Raw genomic sequence first — 14,857 nt, 5'->3', positions numbered from 1 at the left:
AACAAGCAGGATTCCCTACCCCAGTGTGTTCCGAGAGGTAAAAACTAAGTGAGAATCAGGAAACAAGACTTCGAAGCCAGAGGGAGCATGAAGCTCTTTGGAGAAGGAAGGTCACAGTCTGCCCTTGACTATGAAGCAGGCACCGCTTTGGAGGTCGTCACCCTGCCTCTGAGAGCATCAGTGGCAGATAGGTAAGTTTACCTTTGCCGAGGAGTGCAAGTTTGCTTATCGGGCAGCCTGACTGGTGATGAAGAGAAGGGTCCAGAAAGCAGCTAGCCTCGGAAGCTAGGGTAATGGTGTCTTTGATCTTGAGTAGAGCTTGTCTTTGCACCTTTCACCAAAGAAGCATTGTTTAGGACAATAAATAAATAAATAAATAAAAGCCTTTGAAACTTCTGCTGTGGCACGATTAATAAAAACACAGAGACAGAAATTGGGGTTCAACTTGAAGGTCAAAAAAACCCCCAAACAATCCAGCTGATTCTTACTCCTACCTCAGTCTGAAATGGCGACCCTGCCTCCAGGAATCTCAGAATGAGACTGTGTTTGAGAGCTGTCTCCTCCCATCTTATATTCCTCTCTAGTGCTGGGATTAAAGGCGTGCATCACTGCCCCCCAGTTTCTATGGCAAACTAGTGTGTTTACTGGATTAAAGGTGTGTGTCCCCACTGCCTGGTCTGTGAGGCTGATCAGTGCAGCTGTTTTACTCTCTGAACTTCAGGCAAGCTTCATTTATTGGAATACAAATGAAATATCACTACATTTTGCCTCTAGGATGTAATCGAACCTCGCTGCTGTGATTGCCCTTTTGTGTTTTTATAATATATTATACTAAGTGCCAAGCACCACTCTAGCTTCTACAGTAGTGCAGAAAACATGTAATTGCCCTGAACACAGAGAGAAGTGGGGACACTGATGGCAAAATCAAATCAAGTCACAGGGTGCATACCAACATAGGGCAGCTGTTGAGAGGCGCCTCATCATAAGCTTTGGAGAACTAATGGGAACAGGCTCAAAGGGTAGCCCTTAGGATATGCCAGGATCCAGCCTCTACATATGTTAGCTTTTGTTCTTCTTTAAAAAGATATGATGGTGGGGTGCCCCGAGCGGCCTGCGAAGAGCAGTGCAGGTTCCCTGGGCAAACGGCAGAGTCAGGCGGCTGGACGCGGTGAACGGCAGAGTAAATGGACATAAGGCTATACATCGAGGTAAACATTTATTACTTAAAAGGGAAGGAGAGAAAGAAAGGCAGAAATAGAAAAGAGAACAGAGAGAGGAAAAACACGTGTGCACACGCCAGGAGACGGAAAACAGAAGAGAGAGAGTTAAGATGGCAATGAGGAAGGTCAGAAGTGGCTGGGAGTGGGCGTGGTTAGTCCTTAAAGGCACCACAAAGGAATAACATTAGCTATATGGGTTTGATAGAGGGGCAGAATTTTCTTCTCATGTAGCCTGGATATTGAAGTCAATCATTCAGAAACAGTGTTTCCTGGCATCTTTGTTGACCGAGGGATTCTGTTTCCCTCCATAGACTCATCTGCATCTGTGGAGTAAGATATTGCTCTCCTGGCTCTGTATCCACTTGAGGGAACGCACATGACTTAGCTACTTTTCCCATGCGGTAACAAGAAGCAATTTAAGCATTCAAACCGCCATACCCCACGACCTGGTTACCCATGAACCATACCCCAAGAACCTCAGAGGGTCATGGCCATATCATAATGCGAAATGTGTTTAGTCCAACTTTAAGAGTCCCCATAAATCTTTAACAATCTCAACATCATTCAAAAGTCCAAAATCTTGTGAGATTCAAGGCAATCTGTTAACTGTGACCACTCTAATGCCAAAAAGCAAATGACATACTTGCAATATCCAATGGCATAGAATATACATTCCCATTCCAAAAGTGGGGGAAAAACCACAGTGCAGAGTGAGGAAATGCTGCATCAAAGCAAGACCAAAACCCCGCATGGCAGATACCAAACCCTGCAGCTCATGACAGATGTCTGGGATTTTAGTTTCATAGGATTTAGATGGCTCCTGCCCTCCAGCTTTGCTGCTGTGAGATACATCTTTCTCTTGGGCTGCCTTAAATCTCTGTATACAACTTCCCTTGTTAAAGTCATAGTTCTGAACTCCGCAACATCCTGGGGTTTTCCACTGCAAACCACACTTCTCTTTCACACTTCATGCAATGGCTTCTTGAGGCCTGCTGTCCTCTCAGTGCTTCTGGTAGTGACTTCAGCACTCCCACACTTTGTCTGGCTTTGGTGGCTCTCTGAAGCTGCAGGGAAAGAGTCCACCGTGCCCTCACTATTCTATCTTTCAGGGTTCCAAAGCCAGTACCCAGTGGAAGACACTGCCAAGTTTGCCTGCCGCCTTGAGATGGCTTCATCCCTCTGAATCACATCTGCAGCAGCCTTTGTATATTGCTGTATTCCTGAAACAGAAAACTCTCTGGCTGTTAGTTGAAAGCTTAGCTAGGTGGGATATTGCCCTGAGAGCATCTTTCTCATTGTTTTAGTGAAGAACCGGGGATCTCTCCTACAACTTCTTTTGCACTTGCCTTGGCTGTAGCATTAAGCGTCCTAGTGCTCTATTTTCTCTAAAGTTCAATTTTTAAAATTTCTGTATCACTTCTTTTCCTTTGTAGGCCTGCACAAGAGTTAACAATCATGCCACAAATTAGCCTTCCTAGAGTCCGTGGGTTGGTTGTTAATTGATTCTCCAAATTTAGGCTTAATCCACTATTTCCATTTATTTATTTATTTATTTACACATACCTTCCATACAAAAACCAAACAGATGCGCAGTTTTTAACATGTGCAGAGTTATTCTCTGGATAAAGTAAGTCAATCTATGCTTATTTACAGAGGTAAGCCCCTTCACCCCATCAGCATTGACAGGTATAAAGTAACTCTCACACATCCTGTTAATTCTAGCTGTGTGTCTAGAGTCAAAGGACTGGATTGTGCAGTTTTAAGAAAAAAATATTTGGTTCATGCCCAGAAGTTGGAGTGGTAGAGATGCTCTAAAAATTGGTTGTAGTGATATTGGTAAAAAACTACAAATTTACCAAAAATTATTGATATTAAGCTACAAATTTTTCCTCCCAGCAGGTGTGGTAGCTCACACCTTTAATTCCAGCACTTGAGAGGCAGAGCCAGAAAGATCTCTGAGTTCAAGACCAGCCTGGTCTACATAGTGAACTCCTGGCCAGCCAGGCTTACATAGGGAGACCGTTTCAAACTACTCTCCATTTCCCCCACCCCCCAACACAAAAATGTTTCCCCCAAACATTTTAGTCTCAGAGACTAACAATTACATAAAGAGAAAAAGAACTCTTGGAATAAGTTGCTTTATTGTGTCCCCCTTCTAAACTGACTGTCTTGTGTGTTTTCTACACTATTATTATTGTGGACATATGTGTCTGATGCCCGTGAGTGTCAATGCGCACATGCAGGTCAGAGGACAACTTGGTGGAGCCAGTGTCTCTTCTGCTACCTCTCTCTGTGTGAGTTCTGGCGGTTGAACTGGGATTGTCAGGCTGGTGGAAAAGCACCTTTACCCTCTCAGTTATTTTGCTGGGCCTGGTTAGTCTTTTGGAATAGGTCTGGCCATGCAGCCATGATCCCTCTAGTTTCCTGCTCTGTTTGAGTTCCTGTCCTGATTTCCCTCTGTGATAGACTATGATGTGGAAGTTCCTCCTCGAGTTGCTTTTGGGTATGGTATTTTCTCATAGCAACAGAAACCCTTACTAAGAAGCAGGACAAAACTCTAAATTTATTCTCCAAATGTCAGGGGCTGCTACTGGATGAGATGGTTACACGGGGAATCAAAAGCAGTTAAGTTTCAGATAGCAGACGCTGGCCTTGTGACACAAAGATGCACAAAATATGAATGATACCAAAGAGTTTATTGTAAATGTCATGGCAAATACACCAAGCATCATCATCATTACAAAGAAACTAGAAAAGTCCGTGTTGAAAGTATGTGCTTCTTTCCTGCCATCTTCAGGTTAATGGCTAGTACCAAAATTTTAGGTAACCAAATACTTAATGGGATGGACGATCTTCACATAATTTCAGGACTGTATCTTCATCTCAACTTTAAAAGCAGTGAACCATGGACTTCGGCATCAATTATTCTCTGTCTTTATCAATTCCGTAATGATCTGTAGAATCTTGTCATCTGAGGGAATGGAAAAATAAACCAAAACACCTATGAAAAAAATCTAACACTTGCTAATTTTGCAATGCACACATGTGTAAACAAGAGGTGTACTTCATTACAAGCCTTTCTTAAATCAGACTATAAGCCAAGATGAATAATGCACACTATGATACCAGAGATGTCCGGAAAAGTCAATTTTTTGTTAGTGATTATTAAGGTTATCTTATGCCTACTTCAAAAAGCTAACATTTTGGAGAAAGAAGTTAGTATTTGATTATTTATAGGCAAAGGCCCCAAATAATGAGATATAAGTGTTTTGTTTTGTTTTGTTTTTCCTATTTTTTCCTTTTTGAAACAAGGTCTTACTAGTTTGTAGCCCATACTGGGCTGGAACTCATGATCCCCTTATGCCTCAGTCTTCCCAGGGCTGAGATTATAGATGTGTGCCACCAAGCCCAGGCTGTTATTTCTATAATGAACTAGTTCTTTAGAAATTCCATCCAGAAATTCCTCATACCCCCTCCCCCGCTCTGAGCTGAAATGCACTGAAGGTGTTATTGATTTTCCTTGTTTTGCAGTGGGGGATTTTTACCAAACAGTCAAAGGTGGCAATGATCTTAATCTCTCCAGGCTTGGACCAAGGAAACAACAATCCTAAGAGGGAAATGCTCCCAGAGAGGTGTCAATGGGGAAGTGACAAGCTTATCTACTGACAAACAGAGAGGTGACATTATTTGCTAAGGAGGGTTTATTAACAGCCACTCTTGTTTAAACAGCTCTGGAATCCTGACTTCCTGTGACTCTCATAGCAGCAGGGCTGCCGGACTGACATTCTACATTTATACTAGGTCCCAATGTTCCTAGTCTCAGTGGTCGTCATGAGACTTTGACCTGGGCCTATGGCCTGCCTCTCAGGTGCTCGGGAGCTGGAGTAGTATTAAAGAAAAAATAACATAGAAGTGGGAGCAGGAGAGGAGGTTCCTTGTTGGAAGTGAACAATGTTGAGCAGGAAAGAAAGCACAAGGGTAACCTGAGACACTTCTTCAAGACTGTGAGTCACTGTCACAGCTTCTCCTCACAGTGGAGCCACAAAGAAAAGTCGTAACTCATCACCCTCATTCTCAATAAGCACGGAACGTGCGCACAGGTAATTCTTACATTATTAAAGCAAAAGCCTAACTTCAGTGCCTATGACGCAAAGCCAGGGAATACTAGAGCACCAACTAGAATTACTAGTTCTACACTCTAAGGAAGAGAAAACCACCGGCTTACAGAAACCACAGCTATCAAGGAGCATGTTAAATTAAAGCCTGAAGATGCAAACAATTAGATCCTAAGTTTGGGACATCCTAGGGGTTTACTACAATAATTATCTGCATTTCAAAGGGCGATGGTAGGAGGGGGAAGTGTCAGCAGAAATGACACATCACAAGTCTGCAGAGAAATCAGTGTGCCTAGGATAGGGCTCTGAGCCTGGCATAATGTTTCAGCTGTTAGAACGGTGGAGATCTGTCAAGCTAGGGGAGTACTGCAGCATGCCACCTACAAACCAAGTGTGCATTTCAGACTTCTGTTGAAGGCTAATGCACTTACTTATACCAACTCATAATGGTATACAATGGTATACAATGAGTAGCAAAATTTATTTTTCTCTGTGAAATGGACAGTTTAGAAGTACCAGGAGTAAAGATTTTAAGAGAATAAACTGCATGAGTTAAATAAAATTTAGCATAAGTAAATTTTATTAAAATGAAATTTTATTAATATTACATCAAAAAATATGGCTTCGGTGTGCTACAGGGTATTCCAGTGTTAAATCATAATTTCTAGAATCAATCTCTCAGATTCTTAAAAAGTTGTAAAAAAATTTAATGTTATTTATTATCTGTCTATATCTATACCCAAATATATTTTCTTCTCAATGTATACTGTGTACAAATGTATACCTTCTTTTACCTGTATCACAATAAACCACTTACTTTCAAGAGACATCTTTGGATTTTCAAGTTTTTTTCTTAGAACAGAATCAATGAGAATTCTCAGCTGCTTAAAAATAACGGCGATCTTTACTGGGGCCTGTGGAGAGATGCCACATTGGACAACGTTAATAAGGGCATGGGCATGTGTATGTGTCTAGATAGGTCAATGCAAGCATAAGTAGCCGATAATTCCATTGACTCAGGGCACCAGGATTTACCATAAAATGCAATGGGAAAAGCATGCCCAAATTAGGCAGGCTACACTGGGAGCTCAGTGCATGGCCTCTTGCTGTTTAGAGTCTGCTATCTCCTGCCACAATACAGCAGCTTATTCTAAGAATTCTTAGTTTCTCTTTATATAAGACTCTAGGACTGGGAGGAATGGGGGAAGTGGAGAGTGGTTTGAAACAGGGTAAGCCTGGCTGGCCAGGAGTTCACAACGTAGACCAGGCTGGTTCTTAAATTTAGAGATCTTTCTGCTTCTGCCTCCCGAGAGCTGGGATTAAAGGTGTGAGCTACCACACCTACTAGGAGGAAAAGTTTATAACTGTTTTATTGCAGTATAATATGTAAATCATAAAAATGTGCTTATTTTAAGTGCTTAATGCCAATGATTTTTGGTAAATTTGTAGTCCCCCCCCCAATATCACTATAACCAATTTTAGAGCATTTCTGCCACTCCAACTTCTGGGCATAAACCAAACATTTTTTTCTTAAAAATGCACAATTCAGTCCTTTGACTCTAGACACACAGCTATAATTAACAGGATGTGTGAGAGTTGCTTTACACTTGTCAATGTTGAGGAGGCTACAGAGTAAAAAAAAAAAAAGACAGCTTACCTCTGTAAATAAGCATAGATTGACTTACTTTATCCAGAGAATTCTGCACGTGTTAAAAACTATGAATCTGTTTGGATTTTGTATAGAAGGGCCAAGAAAAAAAAATGTAGTGGAATAAGCCTAAGTTTAAGGAATCAACAACCAACCAACCCACAGAATCTAGGAAGGTTGATTTCTCCCTATGCCTTCATTGTTTCAAAATGAAGCTATCTTTTGGGATAATCAATGTAAAATTGGTGTCAATATACCTTGCATCAGCAATTATAACGATTATAATAAACATGTTCTGTTATTGTAACATGATTTTCAGAGCTAATAGGTTTAAAACTATACATTTAAGGTAAGATAAGGTTTTCTACTGTGAACCACACAGGAAAGTATTATGCAAGCTTCAGGAAAAACCCCAATGACACTGGAATTGGAACGTTTTCACGTAATCAGTAAAGTCACGTGGAAGGATACCTGGAAATAGATCCAGCCGTCCACAGAGAGAAGCCGCTCTCGGTGCTGGACTTCTATGTCGCCTCCAAAAAGCAAGACTGGAAAAGGAGTTATGAGGGTGGTTTCCCTCAGATAGACTCTGGCATACCTCACCTGCAAGGACAAGGGGGAAACACTTCATAGTCTAAACGATAAAAGGATTCATCTAGTTATTTTTCACATATGTATTTTCTTTGCAAATTTAATAGAAAATTATATACATTTACACAACCATATTCCTCTACCCATCACCCCCTTATTTAGAAATGGAGCACACATCTTTCTCTTTCTGAGTCAACCACTTTTACTGAAACACTCTGGGAACAGACAGATTATTAACCAAAGTCCTGTCACTATGACTGACTATATTCTAAGTAGATATGGTGATAGCCAGGGGAGAAATTTTACTATATTTCTCTAATTTACTGAGAGATATTTTGGGGTTTTTTTGTTTGTTTGTTTTTCTTTTTCTTGATAAACTGCATCTGGATTTCAAATGTGAACAAAAATAATAGTTCTACTTGAGAAAAAATCACCAGGACAAGTGAACTTGTTATGAGGACGTTCTAGAACGGGATACAGGGTTTGAGAATGAGTAGCTTACCTTCTCCTGGTACAGAAGCCACCCGTAAGTTTGCAAGTCTCGGTTTACTGAGGACGGGTGGACTTGTGCTTTGCCTTGGGCTGTCTCCACCATGCAAGCCAGTTTTTCTGTGACATCTACTGACTTCGTACACATTATCTTCCCCACATTGTCATACAGGCCAGCGGCCAGGACAGCTTTCAGAAGGGCAATATCTTGAAAAGAGAGTGTCTGTGAGGTTCTCTTTCCTTCCCAGCTGGTAGAAGATGAAAATCCTGCGGCCTTAACCAACTTCATGAGTTCCTGCTTCACATCCTAGATTTTATGTTAAAATGAGACATAATCCTAATTATTAAAGTACAGAAATTACCAAGCAACTTTGAAACGTATAGTACTGTTTCCTATAAAATAGGATGCCAAAGTATCATTTAATTGACCACAGCCCAAAACTTAAGTGGAGAGCAAAGGTTCTGGGAGGTGAAGGGTTAGAAGTCAGCTGTTCTTTGATAGACTTTATGTCATAAAATATAAGTCTGTGAGAACAAAGGACATGGCATGGGTCTGACTATATTTTCATTCACGTCGACTTAAATATAACCCTCCTTTAAACATTTATTTTAATTTGTTTTTAGTCAGTGGGGATAGCATTAGGAAGAATTACAGGGAATCCTGATAGTCGAAAACAAGCTCCTTCTCTACTTGTCTCCAGAAATTTCTTCCTAAAGATCTTGGAGTTTACTGAAGTTTACTCAAGGCAACTTCATCACTTAATAAAACTGCAGCTTAAAATACTTTGCCCCTTGAAGAGTGCAAATCAGCAGAACCACCCGGGAAGGGCAGGGCTGCCCCAAGCTCAGGCTACAGGAGCCGCAGGCGGCATTTACACTGGGGTTCCTTCAGGTTTGGTTTAGAGCTTAAACCGCTGAAGCTCAGGACCTGAAGATAAGGCTGGAGGAGAAAGTTTGTGGGAAGCGATCTGGAGGCTGAGGACAATAAAAGGAGAAAAGGAGAAAGGAGTAATGTGAAGAAATGACCACCCATGAGTCAACTACCTGGGGTGTCCACATACTGAATCTGCCAGCTCAGAAGAGCCTACTTCCAGAATTCAAGAGACCCCACAGACTCAGGGGACATAGCAACCAAATGTGATGAGCAAATCTTGTGTGGATCATGATTTGAACTAGCTATGACAAAATTATGAGATGACGAGGGGTATTCAAATGCTATAATTTGATGATATGGGTTGTCTTAAAGGTGTGATGTCAAAGAAAAAAAATGAGTCCTGTACTTTAGATATACATAATAATCTAGTATCTGTATTTACTTTAAAAGTAGTCGACAGGGCAGATAGTAAGGGGAATATAAATAAAACAATATTGACCACATGATGCCAATTAATGGATATGGAAAAAATGGGAGAACTGAAGTTCATGATAGTATTTCCTTTATTTTTTTATATTTCTGAAATTTCCTATGATTAAGCAAAACAACAACTGAGTAACAGAGTTGAGAAGAACTGTGGATAATACCCTTTGAGTCATTTATTTAAACAACCCTCCTCCTAAAAAACGAAGAAATAAAAAGTTAACTATCCTATTCCCACGCTGGTGTTATTTCCATGAACCATGCCATCTCTTTATAAAAACCATTTCCTGAATACATAATCATTGCTAAGAACAGTATTAAGAATTACCTCTAGTGTCAACAGCGACGTTCTATTGAGGAAATTCCTCTGGCAATACGTAATTTCAGAACGGTAGCCTCCTTCTTGCTTTGCTTTCTTCCACCTAGATAAATGTGCAAATGGATAAAGGCCACCATGGCTCCATCCAAGTTCTTTTTCAGAGGTTACCACAGTTTAATAAAATTACGATCCATTATGAAGAAGGGGTCTTGTTTACTGTACAGCTGCATTTATATGCCATTTTCAATTGCAGTACTTTTAAGCATAACAGAAAGTATAAAACTGATTCAAATTTGAGAAATATGTATATATAATAACAACAACTATGTTCTGTTTTTTTTTTTTTTTTTTTTTCTTTTCAAGACAGGATTTCTTTCTTTGGCTGTCCTTGAGCTCACTCTGTGAACTCAGAGATCCGCTTGTCTTTTATCTCCCGAGTGCTGGGATCAAAGGCACGCACCACCACCACCGACCAAATATGTTCTTCTTAAATGAGTCTTTATCATAATTATATTTTGACAGATTAAAAACACAAAGAACAAATTTAACTCTTGAAAGCATACTTTTAACGACAAAGATACATTTTTAAAACAGGTCAACCATCTTCAACCTCTGGCTTACTGATAGCAACAGGTTATTTCTTTACCCTAGATATGCGTTGTAGATCGTGAGGTGGTCTGAATCGGCCACAGCCAAAGATGACTTTGCAAGGTCTGCTTCATCTTTCCGACCAATTGGTGTGATAAAAGGAGACTTCTCCGTCATAACTGCCGCTAGTGTTGCCTGCCCATAAACATAATTTATCACTAAAGAAGTTGTTAAAAATAAATCCGAAAACAGTCACAATCAAGCCATCCATTTCTTATTTTCAATGCATTTAACACTGCTAACTTACAATTTCATAACAATTTTATAACTTTAGCTTAGTTCCTTTCATGGAACTCAGAAAACCTATTTCTTTATCCTTAGGACACCTCTGTGATTTCAGGAAGTACAGTACCAGAATCAGACGGAAAAACTGAAAATGTGTCCAAGTGATTATAGTCTCCTAGTTAGTTATAGACAATCTCAGAACTATAGCTTAGTACTTAGACTTCTAGTTTTCATGGGCTACAATGTCTTTCATAGATGAGGAGAACCTTCACCAAATGCTGAGTGTGTGGTGCCTACATGCTGGATTTCTCAGATGCCCTAAAGTGGGAAATAAACAACTGTTGGTTATAAATGAACACCATGACCAACAGCAAATTTTGGCTGCTGTTATGGCCCAGTGCTTACCTAGAAAGCATGGAGGCCCTGGGGTCAGTCCTCACATTATTTTAAAAAATGTGTAAGGGGGACTATACAACCATCCATTTGTTGCAAGTTCTCAGACAAACTATAATAGCAAATGGTGCTTTTTGAATTTAGCAAGTTCCTGACACCACCCAACTCCCTCCCCAGAACCCTGAGATCCTGCTTTGTTATTACTGCCCTGGGGACCGAACCCACCGCCACATGAATGTTCAGTAAGCTCTATGTCTCTGAGGTACACCCTAGCCCCACATTTACTTCTAACACTAGGGGAAAGGAGGCCAAGGGTAAGGAGCCCTGTTTTCTCTGTTGGAACAGCCTCGATCTGTGCTCAAAGTCACTACCGTAAGAAAGCACCGTAAGATCACAGACCCAGAGAATTAGACAGATGGACAGAGCTCATTTTTGAAATCAATTGAGAAAATAGACTCTTGAGAATTTTTGGCTTAGAAATAATTCAGATAAAGAAAGTTTTCCATTCTATTAAAGTCTATGGTGTCAATAACTTTCTATAAATTATTACATATTCAATTAAATAAATGTTTCAGGTGGGGGCTGTGTGACGGCAACAACCAAGGCCAGCCAAACTCATACAACAGTGTTTTCTTTTCTTTCTTTTTGTTTTTTTTCAAGAGATAGTCTCACTATGTAGACCAGGCTGGCTGCGAACTCATACAGATCTGCCTACCTCTGCCTCCCAAGTGCTAGGATTAAAGGTGTGCTCCACTACACCCAGCTATAGCATTTTTCTATATGTAAGTAAATGGAGAAATATATTTTTAAGATTATTATTAGAAAAAGTTAAATATATTTAAAAATTTTCATCAGATATTCAAGCCATCTAGGTTTTAATTATAGCACACTCATTATGTTTTGTTAAGAAATTAGGGAGGCTGGAGAAATGGCTCAGCAGTTAAGAGCACTGGCTGTTCTTCCAGAGGACCCTTGTTCAATTCCCAGCAACCACATGGCAGGTCACACACAACTGTCTGTAACTACAGTTCCAGGGGATCTGACACCATCACACAGACAAAACACCAATGCACATAAAAGAAAAGAAAGAAAGAAAGAAAGAAACCAAAGTTTAAGCTGGGCAGTGGTGGCCTTTAATCTCAGAACTTAGGAGGTAGAGACACTTGTATTTCTAAGTTTGGGGCCAGCCTGGTCTATGAAGTGAGTTCCAGAACAGCCAAGCTTACATAGAAAAACCCTGTCTTGAAAAACAAACAAAAAAGAAATCAACATTTAAACTTGTTTCCAACGCTTAATAATTTCCCCACCAAATGGCATGTGAAGTGAGGTTGTGGCAGTATTTTACTTACCACCGGTTCTAGACAGCCAAATATGGCTCCAAAAATGAGCATCTTGCCAATTTTGACGTTGACAGGCAAAGCTGCAAGGTGCTGGCCCAGTGGAGTCAATTTGGGCTCATTTAGTTCACAGGCTCCAATTTTCCGGAGTACATTCATTGCATTGCTGATCACTTGAAGCTGAGGAGGATCTAAAGCTTTGGAGAGAAAGTCTTCAGGAGAGCCAAGGTCACATTTCTGCACATGAAAGAGACCAGGAGGAGTCAATACCACCAGGAGATAACAATGGAACCAAAGTCCGAATTTATGAAAACTTGAGCAAAGAGGGTAATGGGTAAGGCCATTCTAGGAGGTGAGCCCAAGGGCAGAGTCTCCCAGGCTATAAATTTTAGTTTCTTCAGCACTGATTTTTATTGTTAAAAATCTAAGAATCAAGAGTAACTTTCAGTCTAGGGAGTTGGCAGGTGGTCCCTCAGTCTCAGCAGGTCTGATATTTTGGGTTAGGTGAATCTTTGTTCTGGGCACATCCCTTGTCTCTACACAATACATCCCAGCATATAGTCCCTGCTCAGTCAGGATAGTCAAAAACGTCTGAAACAATACCAGAAGTCCCTTGGCAGACAACATGGCCCCATGAGATCACTGCTCTCAATTACGAGGCTGGTTAAATTACTTATACCTATGGCAGTGGTTCTCAGCCTTCCTAATACTGTGGCCCTTTAATACAGTTCCTCATGTGGTGACCCCCAACCATAAATTATTTCCATTGCTACTTCATAACTGTGATTTTGCTATTGTTAAGAATTGTAATGTAAATATCTGTGTTTTCTGAAGGTCTCAGGTGACCCCTGTGAAAGGGTCGTTCGACCACAAGTGGGGTTGTGACCCACTGCCATATAAACTCTATAGTGCAGATACTAAACATATAATACTTGAACATGTAAAGCAAATAATTGTTAAAAACACATAAGTCATCAGATTTTCCTAAGAAACAAGAGGAACAAAAACCTCATGTGCAGTGCTTTGGGATTACCATAATGTGAAGGCATAGTTCCTCCAGAGGCACACGCAAGATTTCAGGTACAGAATAGTCCAGAAAACCTTCAAATCTGAAAAAAAGTGATACATCATGAGTAATAGCACCTTTGCCAATCAGTGAGCTGTGAATGTCCAGCACTGTGCCTACCTTTCTCTCGTGTACAGCCGAAAACAGAAACCATCTCGGACCCGCCCCGCTCTCCCTTGTCGTTGCAGGGCACTAGCTTTACTGACAAAGGTCTCCACCAAGGAACTCATCTGACTGCTTTCATGGTACCTAAAGACACACGAGGAGACAGTATGTGGATTGCGGACTTTCAGAAAAACCAGGAAAAGCCGGAAACGTCAACAAACTCATTACTATTGTGAACAAACATTTCTTTTTTAGGGGATGAGCAGCTTGACACAGGGTCTCTTTATGTAGTTCTGGCTGTCCTGGAACTCATTACACAGACTAGGCTGGCTGTGAACTCATCAAATACACCAGCTTCTTCCTCCTGAGAGCTGGGATTAAAGATGAACACCACCGTGCATGGTCAACAACACTTCTTAAGTCATATTTCCTGATTAAATATTTTTTTTTTATCAAAGTGCTATCCATATTGCCAAATGGAAATCTTTGCTACAAAAGAAAATGGTTTGTTTAACTCATCTTTCCTCACATACCTTTACCATTGTAGTTAATACCTACTAATCACACATCAAGGCGGTGCAGACTGCCAGCATCACAGTTTAAAGCACCAATCCCGAGAGAACAATTCCTCTAATGATACATCATTTGTTTTAGAATTGATTTTCTATTACACGGCTGTTTTTTTTTTCCTATACTGCTGTAGTTTTCTGATATTGGAGATAGTGGATAGACTACTTAGCTAACAGTAGTCTCCATTGTTTATAGGGCACACACTCCTCAGAGAGTAGTACCATTTTGTGGGCATTTCCATTAAGGCATCAATTATGTTCTGGCTGTGGTATGCAGCATTTGCTATTGCGAAACTGTCATTTTCTTCAATAGTACACAAGGACCTGATGATTATGAGTACTGTTTGGCTCAGATCAGAGATCTACGTCCAGTTCTCCAAAGTTCATGCTTCTATCACAACCCCATAAATAATTGCTGTAGGAATTCGTACTGCCAGTAGCCTTTAAGTTACCTGCTCACTTGGGCGGTGCCTCATATACTATATATGCTGATGTAAAGCGTGCAGTCTGCTCTCTCTGGCTTGGGATTCAATTGCTGATCCACATTCCAACAGAGGATTGTGATCTATGAGTCCACCCCTAAATAAATAACCCTCTATTATACCCAACTCTGAGCTATGTGGGATTTCTTTTAAGCATCCTTCTTCAAATAATGTTGTGTTCAACACTTTATGGGATAAGCAAAAAACTATAAAAATTTATGTTGCTAAATTCTGCCCAGGTAGCACTTTTAAGTGGTGGTATTATTTTTGGTAAAATCCAAAGTATGAAATAA

The 14,857-nt window shown here is 40.4% G+C and overlaps 1 protein-coding gene across 1 annotated transcript in view; it reads right to left on the bottom strand.

Annotated features, from left to right (window-relative positions):
• Nucleotides 1-3,897: 3,897 nt before the first annotated feature.
• Nucleotides 3,898-14,857, bottom strand: part of Dhx29 (DExH-box helicase 29) — a 44,124-nt gene continuing 33,164 nt past the window's right edge. Inside the window, exons 19-27 of the mRNA XM_048443029.3 lie at nt 13,529-13,657; nt 13,376-13,451; nt 12,355-12,579; nt 10,386-10,522; nt 9,749-9,842; nt 8,077-8,370; nt 7,455-7,586; nt 6,153-6,249; nt 3,898-4,191 (exon numbers count right to left, since the gene is read on the bottom strand). Coding sequence (XP_048298986.3) covers nt 4,139-4,191; nt 6,153-6,249; nt 7,455-7,586; nt 8,077-8,370; nt 9,749-9,842; nt 10,386-10,522; nt 12,355-12,579; nt 13,376-13,451; nt 13,529-13,657 — 1,237 coding nt within the window. The 3' untranslated portion in view covers nt 3,898-4,138. The remainder of the gene's footprint in view (nt 4,192-6,152; nt 6,250-7,454; nt 7,587-8,076; nt 8,371-9,748; nt 9,843-10,385; nt 10,523-12,354; nt 12,580-13,375; nt 13,452-13,528; nt 13,658-14,857) is intronic.

Source organism: Myodes glareolus, chromosome 15, assembly GCF_982192425.1.
Source record: "Myodes glareolus chromosome 15, mMyoGla1.1, whole genome shotgun sequence".
Classification (NCBI taxonomy): Eukaryota; Metazoa; Chordata; class Mammalia; order Rodentia; family Cricetidae; genus Myodes; species Myodes glareolus.
This window is presented reverse-complemented; position numbering and strand designations above follow the sequence as displayed.